The 18,307-nt window shown below is 41.1% G+C and overlaps 1 protein-coding gene across 5 annotated transcripts in view; it reads left to right on the forward strand.

Moving 5' to 3' along the window:
* Positions 1-18,307, forward strand: part of LOC116318379 (cAMP-specific 3',5'-cyclic phosphodiesterase 4D-like) — a 104,375-nt gene that overhangs the window by 15,318 nt on the left and 70,750 nt on the right. For 3 of the 5 annotated variants that reach the window (XM_039598792.1, XM_039598791.1, XM_039598794.1), the window contains exon 3: positions 3,354-3,556. In XM_039598792.1, the coding sequence (XP_039454726.1) occupies positions 3,354-3,556 (203 nt within the window). Of the gene's footprint in view, positions 1-3,353; positions 3,557-6,010; positions 6,480-18,307 lie in introns of those variants that run through there. The other 2 variants (XM_039598793.1, XM_039598795.1) reach the window with 1 other exon arrangement.

The following is an 18,307-nucleotide window of genomic DNA, read 5'->3' on the forward strand; positions in this document are numbered from 1 at the left end:
AAGCACTACTTGAGCACAGATGCAGTTGTGCTTTGGGTTTTGATTCTCGCTGTGTCCTCCCGCACCGCGCCGAGAACACGACAAGCACTTCCAGAGAATGGGTGAGTCATAAGTGTTCATTCGTACCCTTGATTAAAGGGAAAGCGTGGCGCCATTGGGATTCAGCTCATTGGTTCTTTAGCAGCAGAGGCCTGCTGAGAACCCACCATCCCATCTTATCACGCACGAGGCCTACCGCCACCAACTCATTTTCACTTCCTGTGTGTGGCGTGGCAGGAGATCGGCCAGGTGATAACAGAGCCAGATGCTTCCTCCCCGCTTCCGATTGGCTGTGGGACATGTGTGTCATGTCAAAAAACGTGTTTAGGAAAATCAGAAAAGAACTGCTGTCAGGGGAAATTTCACCTTTAGAAGAAAATATTAGATTTGTGTAAAACTGGCAAATGGCTGTGTGCAGGGACCAGAGAGAAACTTTGGTTTTGTTGATCAAAAGTCTCTATTTAGTAAACCAGGTTAATACGAGCAGTTAAATTAAGTATTGCATACAGGTGTAGATTTCCCAAACCTCTGTGGTGTGCTCACAGGCCCTTAGATAACCGGGTTACAATCGACCTTTTTTGAACATGTCAACACGAAACCACAGTAGACTTTATATTAAACAGCTGAGCACAGTCTGAACAACACTGAGTGTGCAAACACTATCAGAAATGTAGGACTTGTTTCTGATACCTGTATGTAACAGATTTCCTATAGCTGCTCGAAGAAAGTTAGGAAACAACAGAGTAACTGACAGGGAGGAAACTTGACAGGTATTTCTTTGGTACCCAAACCAATCGTCCGCCCGTTACCACGCATCCCGCGTCAGTAGAGGAAGGCAGGCAGTTCTTGAAGTTTGCATTTTTGACCACTGAACTGTGGTTTTAAAAGAGCCAGCAGCAAAACTTCTGGCAAAACAGCAAATGACAAAATGATTTTAATTCGAGATCTGTACTCGCCGGGCCAGCAGGCACAAAGAGACAGACCAGACTTTAGATGCAGCACCAGGTCCACATTCAGGAACATTTAAGCTGCCAAGATCTGAACAACTTGTCAGATGGTTGGGCAGCTTCAGAATCCCCCACATCTTTACAATCTCTGTATTCTGCCAAAATCAGCTGTTTAACATTCACGCCCGCAGCCTGTTGCAATCCCATAAATGTGTGGAGGTGAAAAAGGAGCCGTGGATTTGAACTCCTGATAAATTACATTTCCAACAGGGTCAGCTAATGCCATACGGGGTACATTTTGAGTACGAGATGCATCGGTTTCATGTCAGTCTGATACAAAGGTTGAAGCTGTTTGTTTGTATTGATTGGGAGAAAATAGGCGAAGGTGAGACAGGTGGAGAAAACCAAATCACTGGAGGCGAAGCAGTCTGCGATGATAGGTGCACGCTGTAGCCCGAGGTGGGCAGCAGGCCTGACAGTCATGTCATGTTTGATGCTTGACAGCACCGATCAGGGAAAGGAGACTTGCTGGATTGCAGATCAATATCCATCAGCTCCCACCGAACTCCACTCATGAACTCAGTCGAAGCGCAAATTACAGCAGCAGAGGCTCAGAGCGACCAAAATGGACATGGATTTTTGGAGAATGTATATTTCCCCGGGTGCCTCATTCTCATTTGACCCTTTAAAGGGGAGATTTGGTTATGTACTGTTTAAAGAAGACTCACAATCATATGTAGTTGTTTGTCAGGCAGAGCAAGCTGCTGTCTGCCTGCTCGCCTGTTGAGTAATCACTTTCCACTCATTGGATATTAAATGGTGAAAAAAAGTCAAATTAATGCTCGGTCTGAAACCTGGAAAGAGTTCGTGCTGTGCCTGCAGTATCCTCGGGGCAGATTGGGCAGATGCCACGTGTCCCTGGAAAAATACACATACATTTATTTTAGTTATTTATTGAACTATTTCTAATTGCGACAGTGAAATAATTTCAGCTTTCAGTCTGTCATGGGTACACGCTTATGAATCCTATTTTCCATCCTAAACTGTGTATATGTCCATGCATCAGCTGTGACGCATTGCAAATATATGGTAATTGTAACTGATGAGATGATATTTCAGAACATTTAGGCTATTGAAGTGTCGTCTCTGATCTTTTATTAATGAATCTTTGAGTGATTTGTTTGCCTAATTTCATAGAGTTCACTGTGGAGGCTACTCAGCGGGAACCCTGTGTGGCCATTTGTGAAGCAAATTTAAAGTGGTATACAGAAGGCTTTAAAATGTACATTTCAAACGCACTATGGGAGGTTTATCATGAGCAACAGCAAGCATCACCAGGAATATGTAGACTTGCACGTAGCTCTGTAAACGCTTTCAGCTGAAGTCTGTCAGCGGGCCAGGATGCTGATTTTATCATGTTTAATGATTACTTTGCAAATCATCATGAAACACAAAATAAAGCAAAGTGTGATGAGAGTTTGGAAAGGCTACTTTTTGGTTTTGGCCTATTTACAGCTTATTACAAAGTATTTCTAGGCAGGGCCAATTTTTTGCCAGTCCTCTCGATGGTTTCACTCAGAATCACAACTGCAGCCTCCAGCGGCTGTGCTCCAGTTAGCTACAGCATTAAAAACAATATAAAAAGTGAGTAAAATGATTATCTCATTATGATGACACTTTTTAAGGTCTCAGAGTTGTTATCCACCAAGTGCACAGTCAGTTCTTGTAGTTAATCTTTGAGAAACACAAGGATCTGAGTGGTGAATCACTGAGCCTCAGGCATCCATCAACAGTTCACTGGAAGCCCACCCTTGACCATCTTTGGTAGCCACTGCATAGGCTTCCAGTGAACTGCTGATGGATGCCTGAGGCTCAGTGATTCACATTTTAGCAGGCACCCTCTCACACTTTGGTCAGGACTGGATTGAGGAGCGTGAGAAAGAGTTAAAAGTCTCGACTTAGTCACCAAATTCTCTTGAACTTTAGATGATCTGGAAAAGCAGCTCAGCTCTATCGAGTCTTTACCTTTCAGCTGATAGGACTTAAGGGATCTGCTGCTAACATCTTATGCACACTTTCAAAGGGCCAATGTAGTCCATGTTTTGGCAGCACAGCACACCGTAATGGGTGTTTTAATGTTGTGACTGATTTATGATCAGCTCTCAAATAGCTTAAGTAAAATGGTTTAATCCTTTAAAGAGGCGTTCTGGACTCTTGTGTTGTGCTGCATTAGTTTTACTGGCTGTGAGTGATTAAACTTTCAGATGAGTGTGTATTCTGCTTGTTTCCACACATGTCACCTTGATTGGAGAATAACATTACATTGAAACTTACCAGTATGTTTTTGCTTTTTTCTTTGGGATGCAGCATTTTCGAGATTCTATACCAGTGGGCAACCATGTGGTACGGCGGCGTTTCTCAGGCCCACTGCTGCTGCCTCCGCTGTGGAGGAGACACTCCCATCAGGACCACTCATTCGAAACCCGGCGACCACATCCGGCACACGCACTACCGCTAGCCCGGCTAGAAGAGCTGTACAGTCTAGCACTGGCCACCCATGATGAGCACCGGTCAGTGACACACACTGTTTGTTTGTATGTTTCTTTGTTTCTTTGTTTTGCGTCTGAGGAATTCCTTCAGTGAACTGTGGATGTGGTTAAACAGGGAAAATTGCAGATCTTCCTTTTTCTGTGGGGCTTTGTTTATCTGTTAAGCTTCATCAGATGAAGCTTAACGCACAGATGATTCACACAGATGATGAACTCTGTGTGAAATGGAGAATAAGATTAATAATTTTGACACAACTTCTTTCTCTGTAAAAGTTTTAACACACCCATAATTTCATTTTATTTTGCTTCCAAGCGGCCTGACTTTCTTACATTTTTAAGTGCGCTTGAGCAACAGCTCTCAAGGCTTTCTGAAGGTCTTTTTCATTCATTTTAAGTCCTTTCCTGTTTAGTTGCTTTTTTTTTTTGGTTAAGCCACTTAACACTGACTCAAGGAAGGAACATGTTTGGTGTCTAAGCATAAAAGACAAATTGGGAAAAACTGTAAATTATATCTTTAGGAACTTGTTACAAACAGCCAGTAACAAAAAACACATCGACAGGCATGGCATAACACTTTTGCACCAACAAGTTAAAAAAGGCCATTTTAAGGAAGGGAAACAAAGAGAAAGGCTATCATGGTCTGTGTTGCATTTAGTCAGTGGTGATGGGGATCTTAAAGGGCAGAAAAGTACAGTGAGATTTTGACTCACCGTCCAATACCATCGGGAAAGCAATTCATTGGCAGCGGGTCATTTTTCAGCATGGCAAAGATCCCAAAAACACTGCCAGTGTATGCAGTAAAAGCATACCTGGATAGAAAAACACACACAGTCATGGACTGGCCCAGACCTCGGACCTCAACATTATTGAAGCAGTGTGGGATCATGTTGACAGAGAATGAAACAAAAGGAAGTGAACATTCAAAGAAGTCCTTCAGCATGGAGAACTATTCCTAAGGACTTCTTAAAGAAATGACAAGAAAGCTGCCAAAGAGAGTTCAGTCATAATGAATACTGAATTTCACGTTCATTAGAATTGCACAAACTCGGTATGTGTCTCTTTGCACGTTTTAACAAATCACCATAACTTTCCCAGCAAAATATAAAGAAATGAGGAGTGACTCCAGACTTTTGCATAGTACTTTAGTTAAGTTTTTTTCATTCTAATTAAAAGTTTTAAGAATCATGTTTTTCTTGTTCACAAAATGAAGTCTTGTGTGTTGCAGCTGTTGTTCCTGTTTCATTAACACAAATTATGTGAGTCAAGCTCAGCACATAGACATTTGCCTCGTTCGTCTGTACCACATTCCTGTCACATGGTCATGTTTTGGTGATTGTTTTGGTAGGTCAGTGCTTGTAAGCAGCAGACGGAGGCTGTCTGTGTGACACTGAGACAAAAATAGAAATGTGGACTGTTGTTTTGCGGTTTCTGGTGATAATGAAAGGCATCTCCTGTGTTTAAAAAAAAGAAGCCTAGTAATTGCAACAACAGTTAGAAACCTCCCACTGAAAGGTCATGCGTGTGGATGTGGGTGTGGGTGTGCACTTGTATCTCCCCTGACTCCCTTTTAGACATAAAAGCTGACCATTTTCATGTTTGAACATCTACAAACATGTGTGTGCTGTCCAGGCATTAATTACCAAAAAATAAATAAATAAAAAGGCTGATCTTTGTAACGTAATCGTGCTTTTTTCAGACTGAAAATCCTTTTTGGATAAACAGCTCGTTAGCTAATGATACAGCCCCTATTTTTCCTACATAATAAAAATAAGTGGGTTTGGTGACATCAGTAATTTGAACCAGCCCTGTGTTGTTTTCCTGTCGTGCCTATAAACCTGAATTTATTCGAATTTACAAAACGCAACCCAATCTTCCAGCTGGTAATGGGATGTAGGGTACAGAGTCTGACATATAAAATTTACTGCAACCTTATAGGAAGCTGCATTGCACATTAAACTATAGGCCTAATGATAGCTATATACCAACATACAACCACTCCTCCCTTCAGTTACACACTGGTTTGCCTTTGTTTGTTAGTTTGAGAGCTTGTACACAGTGATTTCCTGAGACAGGGTTAATGAAATATGTTAAACCAGTGCTGCTCTGACCAGTAAAGATATCTCTACCTTCATTATGTGAAAAATCTGTCTGACTGCTCTACATCTCTTATATGACGCAAAAGATAAAAGATGGATTTTTCCAAAAATCAATTACAAATAATGAACAGGCAATTTTGCTCTACCAGAGTAAATACAGTAAAGATAAGGCAATGTTGTGTAATGCTGATGATTGGCGCTTTGACAGATAAGACAGCGACAGACAGGGAAACAGATGGAGATGGCAGGAGGAAGCTGGTCGAGAGAGCCACAGTAAGAGGTGAGGATGGAGAGAGAGAGAGAGAGAGAGAGAGAGAGAGAGAGATAAAAGGAGGGAGAAACTGAGAGGGAGAGAGGGGGAGGAATCAGGAGGAAACAGAGAGATGGAGAGAGAGAGACGGGGGGAGCTGGTACTGACTGAGAGGCTCACAGTCGTTTCAGCACTCCGCCTCGTGGACAGCAGCGCACCATGACGCCGCGCGCGCCTCTCTGAAGCGCGTGCCTTCCTCCTCACAGTCCCCGCAGACGAGCTCTACGCTGTTCTCCGAGTCTGTTTGTCGCTCAGAAGTCGCTTTTTAAAAAAAAAAAACAGACAAAAACAAAAGCCAAAAAAACAAAAATCCAGCGAGCACGTAAAAGTAAAAAATGGAGTGCACCACGCTGAGCAGAGAGGGAGCGGGGCTCGCCAAGCCGCCCAAACACCTGTGGCGGCAGCCCAGGACTCACATACGCATAAAACAGCGCTTCAACTCGGACACCGAGCGCTACCTGTGCCGCAACCGGACCCTGGAGAAGCTCCGTCCCGGACTGAGGAAACCCCGGATGTCCTGGCCCTCCTCGCTGAAACGGTAACCCTCTTTAATCTCCCGAGTAACTAAAGTAAAAGCAGGTGAATTGTTTTCCACCGCTTCGGGAATGAGAGTCAATTTGAAAAGCCCAAAAGTTCAGAACACGCACTGGAGCGTTGCTTTGACTAATTACACGATGAAATAATGGCGTGACGATAGTTTTAGTTGTCAAGTTTCAGAAGAACCCGCAAACCAAAGCTCTCTGAAAGTCGATTAAGCTCGACGAGCTGTGTAGCTAAAGTGAAACTGTGTAACTTGTCATAATCTTTACACTTAAAAGTGCTCAGCTTGACAGCTCCCTGTTTATGTAGCTGAGCAGAGGAGTGGAGCGGTGATGGCTAGATGTTAGTGTCTGAGAGATGATGTTAGGCCATCAGTCTTTGCTGCCTGTTGCAGTCATGGGTGGTGGGGCTGGGGGTTAGGGGGAGGCTCTCCGCCCCCCTCAGTGTTGTTTCCCACCAAAACCTTTAATGCTGCTGACACAAACGGGTGATGACTGTCAGACCCTGAAGCACACAGTGCAAACATATTAAATGGGTTTTAGATTGTATGCAACACCGGGCCCTGAAAACTCCCTTTAACATCCGAAAAGGTTGATTCTGTTTATCTGGACGTTTTCAGTGGGAGAAATGTTTCATCCAGGTGACTTCTGCAGGTTTCCCCAAACTTATAAACAGTACATTTGCACAATAATTGAACCTAGAACACTGAACGAACAGTGGGCTGAGAGGTCAGTTCCTTGATCATCCCTGTAAGGTCATTATAGATAATTTTTCATTCACATGTAGAAAATATAAGAGCTGTGAATCAGTAATGGACCTGCAACAGTGTCTGTGTTGTTGAAGAGCTTGTTTTTTTTTCCTATACTGACTTGTTGAAAACCTGCATAAATTGTATCCTTGCAAACATTTCAGAGATAAGGCTCATATGACTTTTTAGTTTCAGGCTGTTTCTGACCTGTTACGCATTTCCTTGTATGTAGGAGGGTTTCAGAGGTGATTGCTGGGGTCTTTGATGCTGTATCCTCAGAAAACATGAAATTTTGCTATTTATTACAAGTTCATAAAAACACGTAACATGCAATTTTTGAATAATCTTCTCCCTTGATGGCTCATCTTAATTTGATTCTTAACATATAAGAAAATCAAACATAAAGCCTTTTGATCATGCCATGAGAGGTGTTTTGGATTATTCAGCCCACGAAATAACCCCCTGTGACTGAGTGGGTGTCTCCTGCACAGGCTGCCTACCTGTTCTTCGAGCTTGACTTTGTGTTCTGCACCTTTCACTTTTTAGGAATGATGGAGGAGGGAGGATGTAGTTAACGGTGCACTCTGAAAACCTGCTCAGGAAAAGGTTCTGACTTCCCCTCCCTACTTGTTTGCACCCAGAGATTGCCAGGCAAGAGATTGATGGCTGGTGTTTGTGCCTCACCCTTATTTGTGTGATTTTACTGTATTGAGTTTGAAAAGAGCCTCAAGGATGTGCTTTTAACTCAAGGAGAAGAAATGAAAAAGCACTAAACTTGAGAGCCTTGTAAATTGCATTTTATTTTAAATGAGTTTTGCGAAACTCATTTTTTGTTCATTACTATTCCATTTTCTCTGTTGAGATTTAGTGCCATGATAGTTTAGACCCCGGCTCAGTGTCTTTGCATTGCTAATAAGACTGTAGGGAAACATTGGCGTGTTTCTGTAACACGCGCTGACCCTCGGTTTTCGGTATTTCCTATAGGAAAGAAAAAGCTGAATTATAAAGTTCATAAAATATTTCGGTGATTGGATGCAGCAGAGCTGAACAGGCATGAAAACCACTGTCAGTTCTGCTCCGTTCCCCAGACGCTGTCAACAAGCAATGCGGCAGCTCGTCTCGCCTCAGAGCTTTCTCACACTACACTAAAGTGCTTTATTTTTGTCCCCTGGTAGTGCACCAAGAGAATAAGAAGAAGATAATCACCAACAAACAATTGTTTCTGTAACAAGGCAGAAAAAGGCCGGAGTAAGATGTGTATGGCATGTGCTGACAATATAGACTATGCATAAAGATGGCAGTAGCAACAACTGGTTTGTGGACTCGGGTTTCTGAAGTCTCGACTTTAGAGCTTCTTGTTTTCTGAAAGCAGAAGTAACAAGAGGGTGGAGTGCTAACTTGGTTGTACCCTTGGTTTGGCACTAATATCTGCCAAATAGTCAATTTTCAAGCATCAGAACTGAAGTATTTAGTCACTGGATAGTCTGAACCATACAGCAAGCCATATTCGTTTAACACCAACAACACAAATTCACTGAGAGGCTAGGTTCAGCCGTGCCCAAAATTCAAACAGGTAAGTATGTATGCACACATCTGCATGCATGCTTAGTGCAATATTTGGTTGGCGTGTTGACATAATGTAGCTGAACTGAGATTAATTCAGTGTTTAACATGCCTTGGGTAACACTGGGAAATTTCTCCCTGCACTTGCAATAATTTCAAACATGTCTCAACAGCTCCTGGCAATAATCATTAATGATTCAATTTGTTCCAACAGGTCATTTTTCCTTTTCTGAGTAGAAGTGCATGCTCTACACTTGTGTGCAGGTGTTGCATTCAATTCTCAAATTTAATTTGCTTCCAGTTCAGTGATCTAATGCGAGTGTGCAGTGTCTCAGGTCACAGGTCACATGAAGGCAAGCAACCAAATTAGAATTAGCAAACATTACCATCTAAACTGTGAGATAGGGATGTCACCAGAACTGATGCTTACGGCAGCATTCGATACAAAAATTCTGAAAACACAAGAACACTTTTTTTGCATGTGTGTCTGTTTTGTTTTGGGGGTCTTCACAACCATAGCATCATATGTACTGAGTAGGACTCCCAAAACAAAGTGTCATACTTGACTACTAGCTAGTTTCAGCAGGTTCTTTGTTTAAAGTGGGTCACTACAGTGGGTTGCTCCACATTTGAGTTGGTAGGCTTTTTATGCAGAATGCTTCTTGATACTAAAAACTACTGTCAGGTTAGATATTTGCAGGTTTGGAGATTTGACACCAACAGTGCTGTCTTCACCTTCTCTAGCTGGCACACAACCTCATTGCTGCTGATAGGTAGCCACACAGCCCCTCCCCTCACTAGCAGCTGAACATGTGAACAGCAACTCAGCAAAGTGAAGCATCTTAACATTATGAGGAATTCAGGAGGTCAGTAAAGCTCCTGTTTCAGCAGGATTGAATAGTTAATACATGTTAACATTAGCTGTTTAACTATTAGCAGTTACCCGCATTGACTGTTAAGTTACCATTAAGGTAGCAGCTAGAGGTTAATAGCAAAATGGTAACATTAATGTGGGAGCTAGGCAGCAAACGTGAGAGCAGCTAAACTGAACATGATCTATTATGAATCGACAGACAGAAAAATAAGAAAGGCCACAAGCCAGACAGAATTTCTTTTGGGTCACAATCTGACATTAAAGTGAAGGAAAGATGACAAAGGTTCAATAAAGACTCATTGTGAAACAGACGGGAAATTCTTTTCTGACTGTTCTCAGTGAAGCCACATCAATTTGTAAATGTCAGACCTCAGAGTACCAGAAAAACTAACCTGAAATGAAAAAAGACAATTATAGTAGAATATGTAAGAAGAAGGTAGTATGCGCGCTGACTGGCAACGATCTACTTTGGCAGCGATACCGTATGTGTTTGTGGAGGTTTCTGTGTATATACGTGTGTCTGTGAAAGCAAATTATAAATAGAAATGGATTGTCCAAGTTCACTGCGCTGTAGAGACTCATGGCACAGTGGACTGGACAATGAAGCCTGCTGCCGTCTTACCCTCAAGCTCTTTCGTCACCCTCACTGTAAGCCTGCTGCTTTTTCTGTATCCGTTCCCCATACGATCCTGCCAGTGTGAATGCCGGCTGCTCACTTTTCAATGATGATCGAGAAAATGCAAACAGTTCAAGGTGTAGGTAGGAGTAAGAGCAATGAGTCAGCCCGCTCTATAGCCACCAACGACAACACCGCTGGCACTGCCTTTACCCTGCTCTGAGTATGTATTTCCTTTTTTCTTTTTTGTCCCAGAATGCCTCTGATTGTGGATCATTCTGGATGACTCACATTATTTTTAAATATAAATCATCTACAACACACGTGGGCTAAAATTTTATGTAAGACCCAATATAAAACATAATGATTTATGAAGCCACCTGTTTTATAAATTTGAGTCTGCAGTTAAAAAAAAGAATAGAAGGATAATAATAAAAATGAGTCAGTAGACAAAACTTTAATTTTTGGTGACTCTCTCTATGCCAGAATCTCTATGGAATCATGGCCACTACAGCTGTACCCAAATATAATATTAATTGGATCTTTTTTTCATTAGGTATAATAATGTGGAGCTTAATACTGTGCTAGCAGATCTCTCTTGTGGCAGGAACAGCTCTTTCTTGGATTGCTGTACTCAGTCAATGACAGATAAGAGTGTTCCTCTAACTTTCTCTCTGCATCATAATTTTGCTTTTAAATACAGCCGACATCGGTGTACAGCTGTTATACAACCTCTTCATTAGGTACACCTGTTCCACTGCTGGTAATAGGCAAATATCTAGTCATCCAATCACATGACAGTAATTCAGTGCACTTAGACATGTAGACATGGTCAAGAGTACTTGCTGAGGTTCAAACCAAGCATCATCATGGAGGATTTAAATGACTTTAAACACGGCATGGTTGTCGGTGTTGAATGGGTGGGTCTCAGTATTTCAGAAATTTCTGATCTTCCTCGATTTTCCCACCCTCTAGGGTTTACAGAGAATGGTCCAAAACAGAGATGTCAGACCTTGAAGCAGATGGGTTACAGCAGCAGAAGATCACGCTGCTTTGTTGCTGCAGTGGATCGGGCTACTGGTGGTGTTATGATGTGGCACACTTTGTATTTTGGATTTGGTGAAAGAGGAAAACATCACTAACGTATAGCCAAAAAATCAGCAGCAACTTTGTCTAAATCTTTCCCTGAGAAATCTGAGTTTCCAGCACCTTGTTGAATCTACGCTAGGAAGATTTAACCTCCTAGGACCTGGCGTCCACACATGTGGACATCACATTTTGGGTTTTCTAGACCAAAATATTAAATTTTGCTCTACAAGGGCCTGATAACCACTTATGAGGACATTATACTGCCACTGTTCTTTCGAAATTTAAAACGAATGTCCTCATATGTGGATCTCATTTTTCTCAGAAACAAAAATGAGGTAAAAAAAAAAAAATCAGGTAATTCTTTTTTTTTTTACATTTATCAGGTCCCAATCAGCCCAAATAGCAAAAGAGTTCAGGTTTTAGGAGGTCAAGGCAATTTTCCTTTTGAAGGCAAAAGGGGGTCCAGCAGGATGATAACTCTGTTTGCCATCATTGTCCTTGGGACAATGATGGCAATGACAATAATTTTCTCTTTATTAATCAAAAGAACAAATGCCTTTCAAGGTTTTAGTCTTTTGGTGAAAGTGACAACTCTTTATCAAAACTGAAATTCACCTAATACTGTTAATAGGTGTAACTGGGGTCCTGCTGACTGGCTCACAAATGGCACAGAAAGACAGGGGCCAGATGGATACGACAGAGTGGATTGTTTGTCAGGCTGAAGGCCGCGCTTCAGGCTGAATTACAATGAATTAACAAATAGGGCTGCACTGTCTTCCTCGGGGGGTCTTCAGCAGCACAGTCCTGTTGATGCGAGCGTGTCAGCTCCCAGGGGGAACGGATTTTTGGCTTCGTGGCCACAGGATGTTCTCACGTCATTAGGTCTGCAGTGTGTTCATGCATTACCAGTGGCTCCACACTCCAGGCCATGAGTAGCGAGAAAAGAAACTGTGATCTGGAGAATTGGTCAACTTGAAATGGGAACGGGCTGCTTTGAAAGCACTTCTTATGGGGTGATACTGAAAAATTACACTCGTTGCTATGGAGCCCTGCTTTCCAGTGATAATGGCATGAAGGGTTACCCACTAGGTTATCAGAGAGTGAGGGGCAGCTTGCCTGAATGTTATCTAACCAGTCTCATGTTGACAAAAGACCCAAAGCAGACTGGCTCCGTCACTAAAGCGAGGATTAGTGAAAGTAATGTTGTCGTGTTTCATACCTGCTGTGTGAGCTGACCTGCAGGTGCCACTTATTATGTGCATGTTGCATTAATCAAGTTCCATTACTTAATCGACACCATTTAACCACTGCTACCCCTGCAGGGGAGGATTTTCCAGTGAAATTAGAGGGTGCTGATGGGTCGTGTTTTCACCATCCGATAACAGCTAATGTGTTGTCATTTCAAGGAAGGAAGCTGAAAAACCTTTGGGAATTTCAGTTTACTGAGCGTTTCTCTGCTCTTTGATAATGAATCTACTCTAACAGAAGCTATGATGGAAAGCTAGTAACTGTGTCTCTTTCGGGCCAAGACGTGAATTCATTAGTGTCTGATTTTTACAGTGTCAGTAAATGGTTAATTTATCAGTCAGCAGTGCTTGTGTTGATAGTCCAAGCAGCGTGGTGCTCCTTTTGGAGAGGCTTGGAAAAGATTTGTTATTGTAAAAGGTGAAGATGAGCGTTCAGTGGCAGGAACATCGATTCATTATCGCTGCAGTCTATTGAAAGGCTGACAGAGGCAAAGCGAAGCAGCCTGCATTTTTCCTCTACACTGTCAGCCAGACAATCAGAGTGTTCCATGGAGACACTGTTCAGTCTTTGAATTTGTTTTTCACCAAATATGTTAGCCAATAACAATTAGGGTTAGGATGCTGGAGCCTTCCTTTAGAGAAAAGACAGCTAAAAAACTACTTCTAACATTTCTGTATTCTTTGGTCTCCTGCTGTTATTTGGCTTCAGTAAAAGGCCGAGTCCAGCAGATAACTGAAACAATTTTCACAAGTGGATACGAGCACCAGAATCTGCAGGTTTGTCTTTTTGGAGTCAGTAATTTGAAAAAAAAAATCCCATTAGCCACTTGAATTTTCAACATTTAAAATTCCAATATGGCCATTATTTCCATGAAACAGCTCCAGAATTAAATTACAGAGATTTTACTTAACTTTTTAAATGCTTTTGACTATAAGTAAGTGAAATTAGTCACACAGAATAACTGTAATGACACATATGTTACATGGAGCTCCAACGGTTCACAGACAAAGTACTGTACAGCCATCCTTTTGAGAACATGCATACAGCTAGGTTTGGAGATTCAAATTTCAATTCAGTGACTCTTGATGGACTCCTCTACCTTTGGTTCAGCTCTATCATGCTGGCACAAATGTTCATCAGTTTTAGTTGTGACTGGAATAAAGTTCCACTGCTGATAGAACCGTTCAATTACATACAGGTGACGTATATTTAACCAGGCACGGTTAGGCGACACACAAAACATGCAAATGAAGACTGTGACATCGCATTTGTACAGGGGCGATGAAATGAACATATTATTTAAGAAATTCAAAAGAACTGAGATTTAAAATAATCTTTTTTAAAAGCTTATAGCTGTTTTTGACTTCTACGTGATGGGACATACATGATTTCACACTAAAATCATTCAAAAAAGGGTCGTCTAGGAAATAAAACAACATACATATATATATTTTCTTCCCTTTTTCGGCAGCCATCTTGAAAATTGCTAATAGGCTTTATCAAAAGATTAAGCATAACAGAGTATATGTACCAGTTTTGGCTTTTGGATCCACCCGTGAGTGATTTTCCTGTAATGCTTTCTTCTGCTCTAGCCACATTGAGTAGGAGTTGAATGAAATATTGATGCAGTAATGGATTTATGTCTTCCTCTTGCAAATATAGATTTTTGTTTTTAATAAAGCATGCAGGGCTTCTAAACCGACTTCTCTGACAAATGACTTAACCAGAGGCCCTACTTTATGACATCTGTGACAGAGTTTGTCAGATAAATGAGGTAAACTGACCTGAGCTGCAGTGAAGGAGTTATGTGACGGTGGGAAGCAAAATGAGCTAACAAATTCAGCCAGATATTGTCAGCAAATGTTTTTTCCTAATGTAGCTAGTCATCGTTTGTGACATTCATTCATTCATTGTTGGATCCATGTCAAAGTACAGTTTGTTGAGTACCTTGTCCTATATTTAATGCATTAATCCACTGCACAGAAGACAGACATTAAAAATCTATTTGAAAGGACACTGATGAATTAAAATGCCCTAAGAAGTGGAGGTGTACCTCTGTGCTTGCATTGCTTATTAAGTTTCTTCAAAAAGACTCAGAAGGTATAATGGATTTAATTTACGCTCGCTAGAATAAAGAAAGGCAAAGGCCCCTCCTCTTGCTTTGTCTCTTATGAAAGAGCCTCACATTTAATTGTTTTACCAGCAAAACAACCTGCCGCTCACAGAAAATCTGGCACATTTTCTGACATTTCGAAGTTGTCTCTGATTATGAAGACAAACAGTGGACACTGCTTCTGAGGTTTGCGATCCCATCTGTGCACTTCAAATGTTTACTTTTCTTGATTCCTGATGATCAGCTTTTATTTTATTCATTTATTTGTTTGGCTGCATTAATATGCTTTTAGCCACATTACATTTATATATTCATCCTTTGACTACAGTCTTTTTGACCACGCATGGCTTCTTATTTCATAAACCATAGATCTTTAAAACATTCATTTTACCGTTTCCCTACAAGGTTTCCAGAACAATGCTTGGTCACGTTCTCTTCCACAGGCACAGTTAGTATCTGTCAGAAATGGAGCCAGAGCATAATCAGACTGCAGAGATGTTTTAGAAAATTCTGCCCACCATTGACTTAAAGCTAAACAATTAGTGCAGTGTGCTTTGTTTATTTGTGCAAAAACATTAAAAAAATGAACATTGTAGACTGTGCACTGACTTTTGCCATCTTGTTGTCTTGCTATCACAGTCGGGCTGTTAGGACAATGGGTAGACTCATGTCAAGACATAATTAAACTTAGCAGCTAACTAAATCTAATTACATCCCAGGATGTCTGTTCACTTTCCAGTAATCTAACACTCATATCACAGGGTGTGGTACTTTGGGCCAGCGTAGTAAACACACAGTTTTACTCTGGGAGATCAAACATGTCGATGATTGGATCCTTAAACTTTCTCTGATTCCATGGGAAACACAGTTTAAACCTTCATTTCTGCACCTTCGCCTGATGTAGATTTGATTCTGGCAGAACTGTTTGTCCTAAACTCAGATGTATAGCTGTGATGTGAAGGCACATCCATTTAACAAACGATTGCTGCCTTCTTGCTTATGGTGCATTTGCCTACAGCTGGTGGCCGGACACACGCAGAGATGACAGTGCTTTTCCGTTTCCCAGTCAGTGGTGTCGCCTGTTTCAGAAACGGGTCAGGTGTTTCTCGGAAACCGCCGTTGCTGCCTTCTTGATGAACTTGTTTGTTAATTTTACTCAGGATGTAATGTTTAATGGTGCTCTAATGCTTTCAAAGATAAGTTAATCACTGTCATAATTTCCTGAAAAACAAAATTAACAGTCTGAGTTGCATTTTCATTTCAAGTGTCGAAAAATAAATTATCTTGAGGCCATACTTTGCAAAACTGTGGGTAAATATGACTCATACATTGTCAACAGATTGATTCAGTCAAGCGTGTGCGCTTATACAGACAATTAGGGCGGCTACATTTTATTTGATTAGGGAAATTAATAAATGTAAAGGAAAGGAAGCAAGGAAGCTTTTATTAAGTTACACAGAGAAAAGATAACATTTTCCATGAAGCCCTTATTTTCCACTAACAGACTTTGTTTATTGTAAATTAAAAATTAATCAAACATGCAGATTAGTTCATCACTTTCTCCATCTCAACCTACAGTTGGGTACAGAAAAGGATTAGAGGCACTCAAAGTTCTAACTTTGAGAATTCAGATTTTTTATTATTTTCATGACAACCCCAAAGATTTTCAGTGGCCTTAATCCTCATTTCTGAGAGAGAAGTGAAAATTATTTTTCATTTTCTCTAATCCTCTTTCATACTCATGGTCCTGTTTTTAAAAATCTCATCTGAATTTGTCATTTTCTGCCATTTGATCAGACATTCTTTGTAAACCCGGAGACTTCACAATAAAACAACCACATAATGCCCTGACATTTTAGACAGGGAACAGAAATGAGTGTCAGGCATGACATTTACACATTTTATCCCTTGTCCTCTTCCTGCCAAAACATAAACAGCCCTGTCACTGTGGCATATGTGTGATGCAGCATAACATTGAAATAGCGCTTTTATTGAAGGCTTCTATCTTAAAATAGCGACTTACCCACGGTGGCTTGCTTCCCAGTCAGCCTGCAACAATTAATTATAATTGCCAGACAAACAGAAAGTGAAAAATTAAATGAGTCAACAGATGCTATCTGTAATGTGAAGAATCTCTTTTATTAGTTCTCCAGTGACAGAAGACGGATCCGCAAGACACAATCAGGTGGTGAAATCTTAGAGTCAGCGAGCTCTGTGACCTCACAGTAGGAAGGATATGCCACACATACTGTATGTTTGCAGATTTCACATTAGAAGCATGAAGCCAAGGACTATAAATATTTAGAAATATTATTTGAGTCCTTAAATGACATGGCAAGAAATGGAAGTTACTTTCTCATCTATGTTGATTGTAATTACTAAGAAAACCTAAAGGCTGTTTTTCCCTTTATCTGCAGTAGTGTGGGTTGTGAGGTGACCAAGCATTTCTAAGTAGCTGGCAATCACAGTAGAAAATAGGGTTTCTGATCCATCTGGCAGGAGAGCAGCGATAGCTCAGCGATTGAGCTCTTGAGATGAGTAAAGCGGCGCTCGTCTGTGTGCATACAGTGCCCGCTGATTCAGTCGTGGTACAGCAGGTCAGAGAAATGAATACAGGAGCACTTGATAAACCTCAATGAATTACCGAACCATCCTCCCGCCTTTGTACTGACCTCGAGCTGAAGCACGTCCTGTTTCATTTATTTTGCCACCCTTGGTAGTGGTAGAGTAGAAGGAAAATTGCATGTCTCCCTTGTAGTTTTCATCTGTTATGCAAAAGAAAACTGTCAGATGGCACACACACCTGTGCCAACAGTTTCTAAACATGCCGTTATGTCACTGCATGACCATGCAACTTTTTTGGTTTTTACATTTAGGAGCCAATCTGTTATGCCAGTTTAATAGCACAGGCTAATAACTCTCTCATACAGAGAGATTAGAAATTATGGTAACAGCTTCCAAACTAATGTGGTCCATTATGACTTGCAACATTCATCTCCCAAAAATTATTGGATGGGACTGAGACGAGGATGCCACCATTTAATTAATGAGGAACCTCTTTCAAAACAAGTCATGCCATTTGAACTTTGCTTCACTTGAGATTGCAGCTGAGAGACGTTTTTTTCTCGAGTTCCAAATGCTGTATTGGGATGACTTTATTTTGGATGCTGTGGCTCTGGATCTCACACAATTTGAAAAAATTAAGAAGGAAATCACATAAACCATTTGATTTGGAAATTATTTTATCCCTATGCAAAGTCTAGCCTTGTTTTTCCAGACTGTTCCCCACTAAAACAATCTGAAGTTGAAGTTTTGAATTGTTACCCCACTAATTTCTGTTAATTTCTGTTATTTTCTTCTCAATATAACTGCACACTCCCTATATGCTCATGTAAATCTGAGGAGCACGAGCCAAAGAATTTCATTATGGATAAATGTGGCTACACTGTTTATCTGTACATGACAATAAAATTTGAAACTTGAAACTATGTGGCCATGTTGCCACCTAGTAATCACTGCCTCCACCAACTTGGAAACACCTACGTGGAAACACTGAAGCGTTCCCAGGCCAGCCG

Source organism: Oreochromis aureus, linkage group 15 (genome assembly GCF_013358895.1).
Source record: "Oreochromis aureus strain Israel breed Guangdong linkage group 15, ZZ_aureus, whole genome shotgun sequence".
In the NCBI taxonomy this organism is placed as follows: Eukaryota; Metazoa; Chordata; class Actinopteri; order Cichliformes; family Cichlidae; genus Oreochromis; species Oreochromis aureus.